Source organism: Sciurus carolinensis, chromosome 1, assembly GCF_902686445.1.
Source record: "Sciurus carolinensis chromosome 1, mSciCar1.2, whole genome shotgun sequence".
In the NCBI taxonomy this organism is placed as follows: domain Eukaryota; kingdom Metazoa; phylum Chordata; class Mammalia; order Rodentia; family Sciuridae; genus Sciurus; species Sciurus carolinensis.
Window position 1 is genome coordinate 193,225,155 of NC_062213.1, and position 15,566 is coordinate 193,240,720.

General features: G+C 61.7%; 1 protein-coding gene and 1 long non-coding RNA gene across 4 annotated transcripts in view; one reads left to right on the plus strand and one right to left on the minus strand.

Moving 5' to 3' along the window:
- The window catches only part of Ephb2 (EPH receptor B2), a 148,961-nt gene that overhangs the window by 11,742 nt on the left and 121,653 nt on the right, over positions 1 to 15,566 (minus strand). Inside the window, exons 6-9 of one of the 3 annotated variants that reach the window (XM_047561849.1) lie at positions 10,526 to 10,650; positions 2,988 to 3,057; positions 2,017 to 2,125; positions 1,204 to 1,271 (exon numbers count right to left, since the gene is read on the minus strand). In XM_047561849.1, coding sequence (XP_047417805.1) covers positions 1,204 to 1,271; positions 2,017 to 2,125; positions 2,988 to 3,057; positions 10,526 to 10,650 — 372 coding nt within the window. Of the gene's footprint in view, positions 1 to 1,203; positions 1,272 to 2,016; positions 2,126 to 2,987; positions 3,151 to 10,525; positions 10,651 to 15,566 lie in introns of all 3 variants that reach the window. The other 2 variants (XM_047561840.1, XM_047561831.1) reach the window with 2 other exon arrangements.
- On the plus strand, positions 9,459 to 10,427 carry LOC124991104 (uncharacterized). The gene is made up of 3 exons (XR_007109874.1): positions 9,459 to 9,563; positions 10,049 to 10,124; positions 10,217 to 10,427. It is a non-coding gene; the product is annotated as an uncharacterized LOC124991104 (long non-coding RNA).

The following is a 15,566-nucleotide window of genomic DNA, read 5'->3' on the forward strand; positions in this document are numbered from 1 at the left end:
CCTCTGTTCTGAGCCCTCTGTGGCTCCGCACTTCACTAAGCGTGTGAGCCGAGGCCCTGCCAAGGCTGGCAAGAGCCCGCACGTGCAGTCCCTCCTGCCTCCCAGTTCCACCTTCACTCTGCTGCGATCACGCTGGCCTCTTTGCTGTTCCTGAAACCTGCTGGGCTCCAGCCTCGGGGCCTTTGCACTGGCTGCTCCCCTGCCGGGAATGCCCTTCCCTCGGGCGTCTCCAAGCAGCCCGCTTCCCCAGCGACTTCGCCTCTTTGTTCAAATGAGACCCCACTCCCTGCCGCCCGACCTCCGCGACCCAGCCCCTCGTCCTGCTCCCTGGTGCTGGTGTCTCCTCGAAACACTGGATCTTGTTCAGTGATTACGTTTTAAAATCCCCTGTCCCTCCCCTGGAACGTGCCATCTGCGTTCTGCTGGGCGTCTAGGCTCGTGTCTGGTGTCCAGGCCAGTAGGCCCAGCATAGGTGTGTGACAAGGAAGATGTGCCGAGTCCCCTCTTACCCAGAGGCGACCGTGGGAGGAACCCCAGGGGACCCCACTGAACATGGTTTGAGAACCCACGTGGGACCTGCTGGAACCCCTTCTGGCTGGAAGCTGAGGAAGGGCTTCCTGCTTCCTGACCGCCCATTCTGCCAAAGTCACGTGGAGAGCGCTCTGGAGTCGCCTTCTCCGTTGGCCCTTCTGGCCTGTCTGGGCTTCTGCTCTGGGAGAGTGTGAGGCACCCGCACCCCCAGCCCTGGCCTGATGTGGGGTGGGACAGTGGGGACGTGGGGCACTGGGTGGACGGAGGGAGGCCGGCCTGCTGCCTTCCTCTCCCCAGCTGGGCCCGGGCCTGGCTCCTGGTCATGCCACTCGCTCATCGGTTCGCGTATTCACTCTGAGACGTGTCCCTTGGGCCCACTATGTGCCGAACACCCTGCTGGTGCCAGGGAGCAGCGGAGAATGGCAGACGCAATCTGGGTCTCCGGGGGACCCTGTTAGAATGGTGGAGAGACCAGGAAACAGGGTCACCACACGGCCTGGCAGGAGGGGGCCTGACCCAGGGCGGCCTGGTCAGGGAGGCTGCTCCGCGCCTGGCAGAGGCCAAGAGGCGGGGCGAGCTCTGGCTGCAGCATGGGAGGAGGCGCACGGAGGCCGGGAGGCCCCTGGGGAGCCACAGTGAGGGCCAGGTGAGCCCGCGGGGCGGTGTACATACTGTGGCCGCTGGTGTAGTGCTGCAGCTTGTCCGTGTACTCCGAGTCGGCACGCTCAAAGCCCCGTCTTCTGGAACAAGAGCAAAGGGCTGGAGCCACCTGAGACGCCCGGGGAGCTGGGAGCCCCAGCAGGTGATAGGGAGAAGGTGGGCCAGCCCTTGAAGCCGCTCCCTGCCCCTGGCTCCCTGCCTGCCCCTTGCCTCGCAGTCCCCGCTCCTGGCCCCACCCCGAGCCCAGGCTCACCCTGGGGCTGTTCCCTCTCCAGCCAAGTCCCTTCAGAGAGAAATCCCATCTCCCAGCTGTGGCTTCTGTCCCCGCCAGCCCAGGGGCCTCTGTCCACCTGACCTGATGGTCCATCTGGGTGAAGGCAGGGACTCAGGGAGGGGTCGGTCTCTGTCTGCACTGCGCCCAGCAGAGCCGGAGCCGCCCGCCCTCCCGCCCTCCCGCCTTCCCTCAGGCTGTGCTGGCTGCCTGGGTTGCGTTGCCCACAGCTCCTAAGTCCTCCCCGTCTTTCGGGCACTTCAGCCAGTGCAGAAACTGGGGCGATCTGCACGGCCCCCGGCCTGGAGCTGCTGGCATTCTGAGGTCATCTCTGTCCACGGTCCTGGGACCTTCCCCGGGGTGGCTGGGCCACCCCTCTGCTCCACGGACCTCCCAAGGGCAGTGCCGAGTGGGCCTTAGGGATGGACGGCTGACGGGCCTGTGGGGCTCTGGGCCCACCCAGTCCCTCCCTGGTCCTGGCGGTTGTGGCCTCTGTCCGCAAACACGGCTGACTGGACGCAGGGACCCGCTGGGCCAGCCGGGGCGCCACCCACCTGTTGCACACGATGGCGATGACCACCACAGCGATGAGGAAGACCAGGCCGGCGGCCGAGGAGCCGATGACGAGGGGCAGCTTCTCCTGGATGCTCGTCTGGTACTCGGCTGGTGGAGGCACAGGGCGAGTCAGCCCCGCTCGGGTCTAACGCTGCCCCGCCCCCGCCTCTGGAGCCCACAGAGACTGGCTGGCTGGAGAAGGGGCCCCCAGAGACCCCCAGCCACGGCCCCGAGGTAACCGCCATTTGATGAGTGCTAAGCACGCGTGGGGCCCGAACCCAGCCCGTGCTACGTCCCTCATCCTGACACTAGTTTGATGATGACAATGACATAGTTGTTATCACCTCCAGTTGTGGATAAAAAGCTGGGGATCAGAGAGGTAAGGGACATGTTCAGGCCCCAGGGGCTGAACCAGCGCGGAATCCCGTCTGCCTGGTCAGAGGTCACACTGTCTTTAACCTCTTTAGGCTGCGGCCGCCTGTTCCCTGGCCCAGGCAGACATGACTAATCTATCGCAGACATGACTAATCTATCCTGCTGAACTTGGTTGTGGCTTCTGAATTCTCCATCCAATCATCACAGTCATTTATGGATCGACTGTGTTCACTCTCTCAGATGGAATACGATGCTTTCATTTTATAAATGAGAAAAATTCAGAGCAGGAAATGGAAATGACTTGCTCAGAGTGGCCCTGCAGGTTAGGACTGAGCTTCCCAGCGTCCTGGGAAAGGATTGGCCTGGCTGAGACGATGGTAACTGAGAAGCCTGTGTCCTTTCTAGGCCACAGAAGCAGAGGTTCCATGGAGGGTTGGGCAGTTTGTGCACTGAACAAAGGTTTGCGACCGGAAGCGGGGTTAACGTCTGGGGGGGGTGCCTTTCCAATCTGCACAAAGCTTTCGCAGGAGGGGGCCCCTGATTTGTTCTTTCTGTGGAACTGGTGCCCCCTTCTTGCCCCCTGGACTCCGCTCACCTTCTGTCATGGTCTGGAAGTACATCTTGCCGCTGTAGCGCCCGTACCCTGCCACGGTGCGTGCCCGCACCTGGAAGACATAGATGGCGCCGGCTTTGAGGCCCTGCACGGTGACCGTGTTGGTGGGGCTTTTTATGGCTGTGGCGTTGTACTCACTGAGCTCCTGCCGAGGAACAGAGAAGAGGGTTAGTGAGGCGGCTGCCCACGCTGGGCCCCCAGCCGGCTGCCCTTAGCTGCACATTGGGGCCTTGGCAGCAAGCAGAGCGTATTTCTCTGCCTCGTGGCTGCTGGATTCAGCCGGGGGACCTGCTTTGGCCACCGGCATACTCCCGCGGACACGATGCCGGTCGGCATGGCGAGCTAGAGGGTGTGGAGTGGATCAAGTGGACGGGCAGGCTCTGCGTGCGTTCGCTGATTTGGCCTGACTTCCTGGGTTTCTACCTCGTGCCTCGAGAGGGGCTTGCCTGGGTTACGCTGGTTCCAGAACGAGAAACGTGTGGATGAAACAGGGTCACGCTAGTGGGTTCCCAGACAAATCCAGGAGCAAGAACAATGATTGCTTGCTGACCTATGCCACTGGCTTTGGGGGACTGTTTGTTTTGCAGCGTCACATCAGCAACAGCTGACTAATACATACATTAAGTGGCCACTGTGTGCAGATCCTAAGGACTAGATTGGGGACAGCATGGAGGGGAGTCATCTTATTACTTTGGTCCCTGCCTTCTTGCCCCGGGCCTTGATGGGTAAAGCCAAAGGGCCTCTTCTCAGACTCAGCACCCTTGGGTGGGATGAGAACAAAGGCCGAGAAAGGGAAAATGATGCTCGAGGACACACATAACAGTTGGCGGCTGCTTTGGGACTCAAAGCCAGGCTGTGCTGGAGCCACATCTAATGTCCACACGTTGGGTACTCAGGACCTAATGTTCCCTCCTGGGAGAGACACAGGACACTGATGCTGGCCTCCTGACCACGGCACGGGGTGTCTGAGGCAGGACAAAGTTCCAGCTGTGCCCTCGGAGTGCAGATGTGGCTGGGCTGGATGCCTGTGGGACCAGGCGTCTGTCAGCCACCCAGGGACTTCCCCAAGTACCCTCTTTGCACTGGGCCTGGGTCCTGGGGTTCCACAGAGATCAGCCCAGAAAAGCAAAAGGCCTGAGGATCTCGACTGAGAAACTGATAAAACCCCGTGGGCCTCATCCAGGAAAACGGGCCCCTAATCGTACCTGCCAATCACGTATACACCACGGAGCCCGGGAAACCCTCCCCAAGCAAGGAAGACTGGCGTGAGCACCGTCACCAAGGCACTGTCCTGTGGAAGTTGAGGTCACACACTGGAGCCCCACCTCCTGGGTTCAGACTCTGGCTCTGTGACTTAGCACCTGGGCAGCCTGAGGCAAGTTCCTGAATTTCTCTGGGTCTCCTTTTATCTATGGAGTGGGAATGATCATGACGCTACCTCAGAGCGCGGCTCACGGGCTGCAAAGTGCTCACGCTGGTGGGCGGGCACAGTGAGTCTGGGGATGAGACCTGGCCTGGGTGGGGGCTGTCGGGTGACCTCAGGAGAGGCTCCCTGGGGGGTGGGGACACCAGAATGGAATCTTTCCGAATGAACAGGGCATTCCCGGCAGAAGGAGCAGCAGCTACAAAGCAAGAGGAGAGGAAGGGCCTGGGGTGAGGCTGGAGAAGGGGCTGACCTGTAGGGGTAGCGCCAGGAAGTCTCTTCCTGTGCCAGGTCATCGGCCGCCTCCTCCAGGAAGCCTCCCTGACTTCCAAGCCAGATGTGCCCCTCTCTCGTCAGGGCCCCGAGCACTTGCTGTGGGTGCCAGAGGAAGGGGATTTCTGCCGCCTCCTCTTGCCTGGGGCACAGGCCCCTTTACCACCTTGATTGTGGCTTCCCGAGGGAGGGGCTGTACCAAGCCCAGGGTGCTGCACACAGAGTCCTTCCCCAACACCCAGTGTGAGGCCGACTCCTTCCCTGGCATTCCAGGCCCAACAGCACCACCCCTCACCAATCTCTCCTGCCACATCCCCAAGATCCTCCAGACTCCGGCCATGCCAGACACACACACACACGATTTTTTGATACCAGGGATTGAACCCAGGGATACTTAACCACAAAGTCATGACCCCAGCCCTTTTTATTTTTATTTTTTGGTGCTGGGGATTGAACCCAGGGCCTTGTGCATGCAAGGCAAGCACTCTACCAACTGAGCTATCTCCCCAGTCCTTTATTTTTTATTTTGAGACAGGGCCTTGCTAAGTTGCTGAGGCTGGTTCTGAACTTGTGATCCTCCAGCCTCAGCCTCTCGAGCTGCTGGGATTACAGGCGTGCACTACTGTGTCTGGCACCATATAAATATATAGTGTAAAAGGATGTCCCATGCAATATTTGGGACATATACCAAAGTGATTTTTTGAAAATTCAAATCTAGCTGGGAGCGAAATCTCAGCAACTCAGGAGGCCAAGGCATAAGGATCGCAACTTAGAGGCCAGTCTCAGCAACTTGGTGACATCCTGTCTCAAATTTAAAAATGCAAATCTAATCTTATTTCCTCCCTCCCTCCTTCCTTCCTGCCTTCCTTCCCTCATTCCTTCCTTCCTTCCTGGGATCAAACCCAGGTTTGGCATGCTAGGCAAGTTCTCTACCACTGAGTTTCACCCCCAGCCCTGCGTCCTATATTTTCCCTGGCAACCCCACCTTCCCTGGGCACTCTGAGATTCTGCAAGCAGACTGCCCTGCCTGACATGCCCTTTCCTCTTCTATCTGACATTCGACCTCTGCCGGGAAACCTTCTCAGGTGCCCCAGCCGGGGATGCGGGTCTGCTGCCTTCTCGTCTATCTGTTGTTGTTATACGTGCCCGTATTATCTAAGGATGTGGGATCCCTGAGGGCAGGGGCCACCTCATTCATCTGCAGAACCTCAGGATCAGCACACAGTAGGTGCTCCCTAGCTGGTGACATGAACATTCAGAATTGCCAGGCCTTGGGCGCAGTACCGGGATTGAACACTAGGCGCCGCTGTGCCACGTGGGATCTGCTCAGGTGTGGAAAGTGGGTTGGATTTGCACTGGCTGGGGGCCCACTTGAGGATCCCAGGTTTTAAGTTCCTGATCACAGGAGGGTCACGAGAGGTAACTTCTGGTGTCACGGTGTCTCCGGAGAGTGAGGAACTAACTTGAACAGATCCCTTCTCTAAAGCTGGGCCCAGGTCCGAGCCTGGGTTTGAAGACTTCAAATATCAGCTCTTCCACTTAATCGCACGGTGACATTGGGAAGGACCTTCTCTGCCCTGAGCCTCTGTTTTCCACTTCAGAAAAACGGAGCAAAGCATGCCAATCCCTCGGGGTTCTGACATCCACTCCCTCTGCCTCGCCTCTGGAGGGCCTTTATCTGAAGTGATTCAGCGCCAATGGGCGGTGGGAAGAAATTCAGCATGGAATCCACTAGTCCTTCGTGTGAGTCCTTTTCCGGGGACTGGAGGTCAGGGAGTCACCAGGTGCGTGTCCTGAGCCATCTGAGCCTTGGTTTTCTCTCCTCAAAAGCGGGATAACCCCAGTGCGTACCACGGTGGGTGGCTGCAGGGATCCAGCACAAGATCACGGGAGCACTTGCAGCCTGTAAGTCCTCTGAGCACACATCAGGACTCAAGTGAACGTGGGCTGCCACCAACATCGTCATCGTCAACGCCAGGACCCAGTAAGTTCTCACTGGTGAGCGAATGCGTGAAGGGACCTCTCCAGGTAGGTGCTGCTCAGTACACTGAACACAGGTGACTCTACCCCAGCCTTTGTCCCTGGACTGTCCTTCCCCTCCACAGCTGCCAAGCAGACATTCTGATGACTAAACACTGACATCGGTGTGGCTGTGAGGGCCCACCCACCTCAGCCAGCCTCCCTGATCCGATGCCTCTCCTCGGCTCTTGAGAGCTGCGGGGAGCGTGAACCAGTGTGCTCAGGGGTGACACCGCTGGGGCCACCTCCCCTGGGAAGCCGAGGCTGGTGGAAGCGGCCCAGCCTGGGTCTGCAGGCCTCGCTCCCTCCATCAGTCACACCCGGAAACCTTCTGGCAAAGCGGTGGCCTGCTCTCGGGCCGGGCTGGCTGGGCCATCGCAGTGGAGCTGGGGCAATGCCAAAGGAGCCCCTTCTGAGGAAGGGAGGCGAGGAAAGGGGGATGGGGTTCTGTGGGCCCTTCTAGGGGGATCTGGAGCAGCCCCTGGGAAGCAGCCGCGGGCTTCAGGAGGCTGACAGGCCTCAGGTGAGAGCCGGCTGCCCACTGATGTGCCTCCAGGACACTCCTGTCGGCTCGCTTCTCCCTCACTGTGCCCTGGTGCTCCCCGGACCCCTCTGCTTCTGTCAGCCTTCTGCACACTGTCTGACTGTCCTAAGCCACCCTCCTGTCCCCACAGTCCTGCTCCAGCAGGCGCCAACTGACACCTGCACATCACCTGCCCCAGGAACAGGCACCCCATCCTGGGAGGCCCAGAGTCCCCGAGCTCCAGGATACTGTCTGGATCGCTCAGCTTCTCAGGTCTCCCCGGCAGTCTACTCTGCACACAGCACACTGTAGGGCCCTTGGTGCAATCCGAGTCAGATGCCACCATTCCAGAACCTTCCCATCATACCTTAACTCCAAGACAGACTCCCAAGGCCTGGCAGGCTGGACACAACCAGACCCGAGTCCTCTCCAACCTGCTCCCCTGCCTCTCCACCTCTGGCTCTCATTGCTCCTGCCTGAGCCCCACGAGCCTCGCCCTCTCTGTTCCTGATGCAGCTGACATCCCTGCCCCAGGGCCTTTGCACATGTTCTGCCTGCTCCCCCACATGACCACTCTCTTCACATGCCTGTCTGAACTCTGAGCATCATTCAAGGCTCAACTCAAATGTCACTAACGGCAGGCTTCCCCCGGCTGCCATGCCACGATTGGGGGCCTCTCCTGGGTGCCCCTGGGATCTTTGCTGACCCTTCTGTAGCTTGTATCATGCTGTCTCAGGCTGTTAGTGTCTGCGTTTATGTTTTTCCTGGACTATTTGGTCCCTGATGCCTCTGGGCCATCTGGTTGCTTTCAGTATTTCTGACTCCCATGTAAAACCTGGTCCAAAGTTGGTGAGGATGACAGTGAGTGGCCACTGTCCCTCTTCCTGGTAGCAGATGCCAAGTGGCCACTCTGCACCCAGCCCTGGGGGTGGGGCTGATGAAAGCACATGCTCAGCCCTGCCCTGCACAGCACTTGTCCCCAAGGGTCCTGCCTACCTGTCGGGTTGTCCCAGCAGCACCCTGAGGAACAGTGGGAGGCAGGAGCGCCAGGCAGAGAGGGAGGGCACATAGGGAATCCTTGCTCTGCCCTGTGCTCCTGGGCTGGTTATGTACAGCCTGTGCCTCAGTTTCCCCTCCCGTCCAGTGGGCCGGAGAGTGGGCCATGTGCGTGGCACAGAGCAAGGCACAGAGGGAGGGCTCCTGAGCAGGCGCCACCTCGGGGCTGCGGCACCTGCTGGTCCTGCCCCTGGTAGGGGCCTGGGAAGCCTGGGCAGCGCTGGAAAGTGGGGCAGAGCCCCCTCCCAGCTCCCGCCTCCACCAGCCTCCCCAGGCCTGCCTGCCGAGGAAATGGGTCGCGGGCAGGACCCGCCCGGGGTTCCTCATTTCCTCTCCTGTCTCCGGGGACAAACACTTTCAGTTTCATTTAATCACAAAGCTTCATAATTAGTTTTTTTTTTTTTTTTTTTCCCCCTTAATTCGGAGTTGCTAGGCCGTCCCTGCTGGAGGGAACAGTGACACTGGCTGGTGCCGGCCTGGGTTTCCGGGGTCTGGGAGTCTGTCCAGCGGCCCAGGGTGCCCGCTCCTTGGAGGCTCCGCCCAGCGAGGGGTGGAGTCGCCCTCCGTGTCACCCCAGCGCAGGCCCTCAGGGACCGCTTCCCCGAGACATCCCAAAACACCTGTGAGCGCCCCTTGTGTGCCAGGCTCTAGGGACACCGCAGAGAGAGCGGCAGGGTCTCCACCCCGGAGAGGCCGACCCTCGGACCCACAGCGGAGGCAGCGCAGACTTGGGCGGCGCTTAGCACCGCACAGCCCTGAGCAGCGCTTTGCAGGAGAGGGGCGAGGAGCGAGCAGGGAGGAGGGGCCTGGCCTGGGGGCCTGCCCTGCATGGGGTTCCGGCTGAGAAAGAACGGGAAGGAGGAGCGAGCGGGCCAGGGGGCGGGAGGGGCGTGGCGGGGCGTGGCCAGGGTGGGGGCGTGGCCGCGGGGTCGGGGGCCAGCGCCCGACCTGGGCACCAGCCCCCCTGTCAGCTTCTCCTCTGTTCCTCGGCGCCATGGTTCACTGGCCTTCAGACTCACTGTGCAAGGCCTGCGGGGACGTGGTGCCCACTGCCAGCCTGCGGCATTTGGGAGGAGCCCGAAAGGCAGAGAGGAGGGGAGGGCGGAGGGATGTGGCCCGCAAGGGGTCCATTCGCTTATTCATTCATCAGGTATTGCAGGTGTCTCCCCGGTGACACGCCCAGGGGGCTGGGAGAAGCTGGTGAGTGGAGAGAAGTGGCCCCAGACCTTGGAGTGCACAGCCTCCAGGAGGGGACGGCGAGGACGTAAGCAGTCAGCAGCAGCTGGGGAAGGCCGGACAGTGTGGGCTGAGGTCACCGGGTCTGGCTGACCCAGCGGTTCACAGACTTGCAGGGCTCCAGCAGAGCCGCCCACACTGGCTCCGGCTCTCCCCCTTTCAGCCTTTAGGGACAGCCTTCCTGTGCGGTTTTGGTTCCAATGGGCTTGCCCTCCACTAAAGGACTTCCTATCAGTCATTTACATCTTAGTCTGAATGCAAGCCTGTGACACCTTTCCTCTCTGTGGCTGTTTGGGGCTTCAGGGCCTCTCATGCCTGTCCCTGTGGGTGGCCAGCTGCTGTGCCTACCCTCTCACCCTGAATCGTGCAGACCCTAGGTTCTCCTGGCCTCGTGTGGTGTTGCCCTTGTCCACCCTGTGGCGGGCAGGGTGGAGGAGCAGGGTAGGGGGTGCACTCATGCCGTCAAGGTCAGGCACCTTGCTGGGCGCCGACTTTGCCTCCTCCTGCTCACAGGCACAGCCCTCTCCTACGACAGAGCCCATCTCTTCGCCACCTGACCCAGGAGGTGCACACCCGCCCAGGCCACGAGGTTGGTTAAAGATGGAGCTGGGGTTTGAACCCGGTTCCGTTCCTACTCTCCCTCCTGGGTCGCCGAAGGGTGAATTAGGGGCTGCTCTACAGGTTCAAGAGGAAGCACGCTCTCTAAGGCCAGGGCGTTTGCTGAGTGGACAGAGCGGACGGGGGCTCCGCTGGCCCTGCCGGGCTCTCAGTAGGTGTGGGGACCCTCATGACCACTAAGCAGGACTTTTTGGAAGCCAGTGTTTTGGCAATCTCGGACCCACTGAGACCAGGCAGAGGGGTCCGGGTGCGGGTGTGTGAGGGCTGCGTTTGTCCAGGTGACTGCTGGACCCCGCATGCCAGAAAAGCAAGGCACGGAGAAGAGCGGGACCTGGGGGAGGAGCGGGCGGGGCGGGCGCGGGGCGGGGCTACCTTCTCGTAGTACTGCAGCTCGTAGTCCAGGATCACGCCGTTGGGCTGGTCTGGCTGGGACCACGACAGGGTGATGCTGTCCACGGTGCGGCTCACCTGGTGCATGATGGACACCGCTGAGGGCGCTGCAAGAGAGGCCGGGGTCGCGCTCAGCGGCACACCCAGGAGGGGCAGCCTCTGAACCACTCTGAGAGGTGCCAGGGCAGGCGGGGAGTGGCGGGGCCGGAGGGGAGAAGGCATCTGGCTGAGGCCACGGCCAGCTGGGCAGCAGACGGGGCAGAGGGGCAGGCAGGGCCGTGGGGCTGTCGTGAACCCTCCAGCACCTTTGGGTTACAGACAGTGACAGCCTGGGCCACTCCAGAGATGAGAGACCGCGGCCTGGCTTTTGGCCCCGCCCCCAGGGACACAGGATATAGGACAGGGAAGTGGAAGGGCCCGTGGGGCAGAGAAGGTGGGTGGTCCATTCATTCCTTCCACAGCTCTGCACTGAGTGCCTACTGTATGTCAAGGAATACAGTCACCAATAAAACTGACCTGGATAACCAGTGTACATTTATCTTAGCATTTCTACTCTTAAGGATATTCTCCAAAGAACTGAAGACATGTACTCAAACACATCCTTGCACATGAATGTTTTTGGCAGTACAGTTCACAATAGCCAAAAGGTGGGGATACTCCAAACACCCATCAACAGATGAAAGGTGAACAAATTATGATGTACAAATTATAATGGAATATTACCTGGCCATAAAAAAGGAATGAAGTACTGAATCAGGCTACAATGTGGACGAGCCCCAAGCATACGCTAAGTCAAAGACGGCAAAGCTCACATATGGTATGATTCTATTTATACGATACTCAGAATCGGTAAATCTGTAGGGACAGAGGGCAGGCTGGTGGCTGCCAGGGCCTGGGGGGTGGGGAGGAGCAGAGAGCGTTGGGCACAGGATCTTCTTCTGGCGGAGATGAAAATGTCTTGGAACTAGGTAGAGGCACGGGCTGCAGAGCACGGTAAACACACTAAGTGCCACTGCATTGCACGTGTCGAGATGGCTGATTTAAGTCATGATTTCAACCCAATAAATTCAGTCCATCCATTGACCCCCCCTCCCACGGGTGCTGTCTGGAGCGTGGCTGGCTGACGGGGACAAAGTCGGGCCAGCGACGGCCTTGCTGCCTGCTCTCCCCGTCCCTGACCCGGCTCAGCTCGTAGTGGCACCTCGGTAGTGAGCCCAGCGCTGTCCTCCGGGGCTGCCCGAGGCCTGGCTCCACCGTGAGGTCCCGGCTAAGCCAATCCAGGGCTCCTGCCTGGGGCTCAGGAAGCACCCCCGTACCCCAGCTTCCCAGCCCCCTGGGGCTTCCGCTGAGAGCCGCAGGGCCCGGGGGCGGCCTAGCCTGGCTGGAGTCCGGCCGCCCCCACGCACTTGTGTGGAGCAGGCACTTCTCCCCTCTCTGAGCCTCAGTTTCCACACCTGTGAAACGGAACCTTTGCTCGACAGGGACGTTGGGTGTCGGCCAGGAGGGAAGTATCATCAGGTGACCTCCATTCCTGGAGTGGCCGGGATGCCAGTGTGCTGCTGGGCCCTGGAGGGGAAACTCACGGGCCCTGCCTCCCCAGGCTCGTCTGTCTTTCACCTCTGCTTCTGCCCCAGGCCGGTGCCACGCTAGGCGCTGGAGAGACCACGAGACCGGGAGGCCGCGTGGAGCCCCTGGGTCGGAGCCCGTTCAAGACGCGGCCCAGGGTAACCAGGCCTGAGAAAGGACAGGGGCTGCTCCCTTCCCTCTGCTCCTCGTGATTCCCCTTACAGCAAACCAAAGTGGCAGAACGTGTCCCCATGGCTTCCTGTGCTTCTTTCGGTTTTGGTCCTGGGGATTGGACCCTGGGGGCTTTACCACCGGGCCACTCCCCTGCCCTCTTTGTTTTGAGACAGGGTCTCACAAAGTTGCTTAGTGCTAAGTTGTGGAGGCTGGCCTTGAACTTGGATCCTCCTGCCTCAGCCTCCCGAGTCACTGGTGCTCAGCACTCTCTGCACTGTCCCCCGCCCCCCCCCCCCCCACCGCATGGCGTTGGGTTGGCTGGAGGCTTTGCTGGCACTCAGGCGGGACTAGAGCCCAGAGCACTGAGACCTGGGGGAGTGCAGTCTCCACTGCCGCGTGGCCTCTCCCGGCCCGGCCCTGCCCTGCCTGCCAGGCCGGACTCTTCCCTCCCGTACTCCAGCCCTGGGCCTCCAGGCGGTGGAAGGAGGAATTCCCAGAGGGGCGCGGACCAGGCAGTGGGACAGGTGGGGCCCAGCCTAGGCTCGGCTTGGTCCTGCGGGCACTGGGGAGCTGCCCCTCCAGCAGCACAAGCCGGGCACAGGACACCCAGCCGAGGGGACGGCCATGGCGGGGCACCTGGCCGAACGCGTGTGTCAGAGAAGTCACCCGACACCCGACCAACCCGTGGGGCTGATGTTCTCATGCCCATTTCACAGAGCAGTAGACGGAGGCACAGCGTGAAGCGACTGGCCCAGGCTCACACAGGGACCCCGGGTCTGAGGCCGCCCCTGCCCAGCAGCCCCAGGCCCCCAGGACAGTCCGGCCACGGCCATCCGTCTGCTGCCCAGTGCACACCCGTGAAGCACCCGCTGCCCACCGCTGCCCGGCCCTGGGCTCAGCTGCTGGCCGAGGTGGGGCTGCGGGTCTGGGCGCCTCTGATCTCCCAGGCCCGCAGCCCGGGCGTGGCGAGGAGGCGGCCTCTGCCGGGAAGAGGCCTGCAGGCCGGGCGCTGGGCCGGCCTCTCCCCTGGAATCCGGGATTAGGCGGAACAGCTGGGGTGCCCGGCCCGCCTGCCCCCCCGCGCCCCGGGCTCAGGTTCCCTGTAGCTGGTCACCAGGGGATTCTGGCATTTTCAATTACCAGCCAGACAAGCTGGCAGGGGACGGGGTCAGCGGGGCTCCATGACCCCTGCGAGGAGATGGAGCCCCAGGGAGCGAGCAGAGGCGGCAGCCGAGGGGCAGCCGGGCCTCCCTGGCTGGAGCCGGTGGTCAGGGCCCCGCCGCCCCCCCAAGCCCTGGGGACCGGTCCCACTGTCCTTGGCTGAGAGCGGGAGGCAGCCCTGCCATGCCCTGTGTCCTTCCAGGGCCTGAGGGGCTGCCATGCAGGGCTGGCCGGGAGCCCGGGGACTGCGACCCTGGACGCTGCAGGAGGCGCCCCAGGCTCCCACGGCGCCCACACCAGGCTGGCGGAGGAAGGAGGCAGGCCTCACCCTGACCTGGCCCTGACCCTGCCCTGCCCTGGCCCTGACCCTGCCCTGACCCCGCCCTGGCCCTGGCCCTTCCACCAGGCAGAAGACCCGGAGCCAGGGTGGCCGCCTCCCCAGGCCCCGCCCCGCCCCCAAGCTCTGCCCGGTGCAGAGACAGAGGTCTCCTCCACTCTCCCCTCCCTCAGCACCCGCCACCCTGGGCCCGTCCCCAGGGCACCCGGGTCGCTGCTGTTCCTGCCCGAGCCTGTCCCCCGGCCACCCTCCTCTTCGCAGGGTCCCTCAGGGCACCTCCTGGACCCCTGCCCTCCAGCCGCTGCCACCCACACCCTGGTTTTCTTCAGAGAACCCGTGGGCAGGGCCCTCCTCTCGTTGGGCTCCGTCGCCAGCGCTGGGCACAGGTGAAGCGTCTCGGCGGGAGGAGAGCCGGGAGGGGCCGCTGACCGCCAGCCCCCAGGCTCCACTCGCCCACCTCCCCTCGCCAGCGGCCAGCGGAGGCCACGTGACTTCCGTGGTGGCCGTCCACATTGGCTCCCCAGAGCCCTGCGGCCTCCTGCCAACCTGCAGCTGCCTCTCGGCGGCCGGGGCCTGGCTAGGCACTTGCCCACGGCGGCACTGCGGGCCAGCTAAGGGCCGGCCAGCTCTTTTTGGAGCACCCGTCTCTTCAGCTCAGTTACCTGCCCGCGAGGGACCAGAGGGCCCTTCTGCCTGGCCCGCAATGACGCTCCCATAACGCTCTTCCAGAGAACAGTCCTGCACACCTTTTCTAAGGGCTTCCAGGCTCTCAGGGACCGTCTGGGACAAGCAGGGACCCAGTGCCTGGACCGGAAGGTGGCAGGAGCCCAGGCCACCTGGCTCAGCGCCCCGGGCCTCGGTTTCCCCTCTGGAGAATGGGTACCATGACGGGGCTCTCGGCAGGGCTAAGTGAAGACCTCTTGGCAAAGCCCTTAGCATGGGACCTGCCCCAGGGGAAGGCCAGGGACGACTCGGCCGCAGGCAGCCCAGTCTCACTGGGCACTGCCAGCAGCCAGTGCCCAGCCTGGCTGTCGGCAGTGCGGCGTGCCAGGGAGGCAGCGTCAAGATCCCCAACCCGGCCATCCTGCTCCCAGGCCACTGCGTGACCCAGGTCCCCTACCGCTTCTCTGCACGGGTTCCTCATCTGCAGAATGGAACGTGGCGGACACGTCTCACTCTCTCACGCACACGGAGTCTGTTCCTCAGACCAGCGAAACCCTGGGTCTTAGCTGGGCACACGGTGCCCAATTGAAGGACTACATTTTCCCAAACTCTCTGGCAACCAGAGTGGCCGTGTGACAACATGCTTATCAATAGAGACAAGCTGGCATGTTGTGTAGGACTTCTAGGAAGTCTACCTCTCGCTCTCCTTCCATCCTGCTGCCTGGGACATGGGCGTGATGGCTGGAGATATTGCAGCCATTTGGGTCCACAAGGACAAGAAACTATGGATTTAAGTCTGGACCCTGATCGTTGCATGAGTTGCTGCAACTCCTGTCTTCCGACGTGTGAGAAAAGGAAAACCTCCATTCTGTCTAAGCCACCATGTTAAGCTGGTTGCAGTAACTGCCCCTCTATCCACACTGCCTGGTAACTGTGCACCCTCTCACTCCGACTCTGGGCCTGGCCAGGTGACTTTCTTTGGCCAGCTGTGATATAAACAGACGAGCTGCTGTCTGGGTTCCCGTGACTGCCCCAGAACATGTCCAGGCCAAACTGCCGGAAGCCCAGACCCGAGGCGCGGAGCCGCTGCCGCAGGAGGCCCAGCCAGGCCCCTCCAGGCTG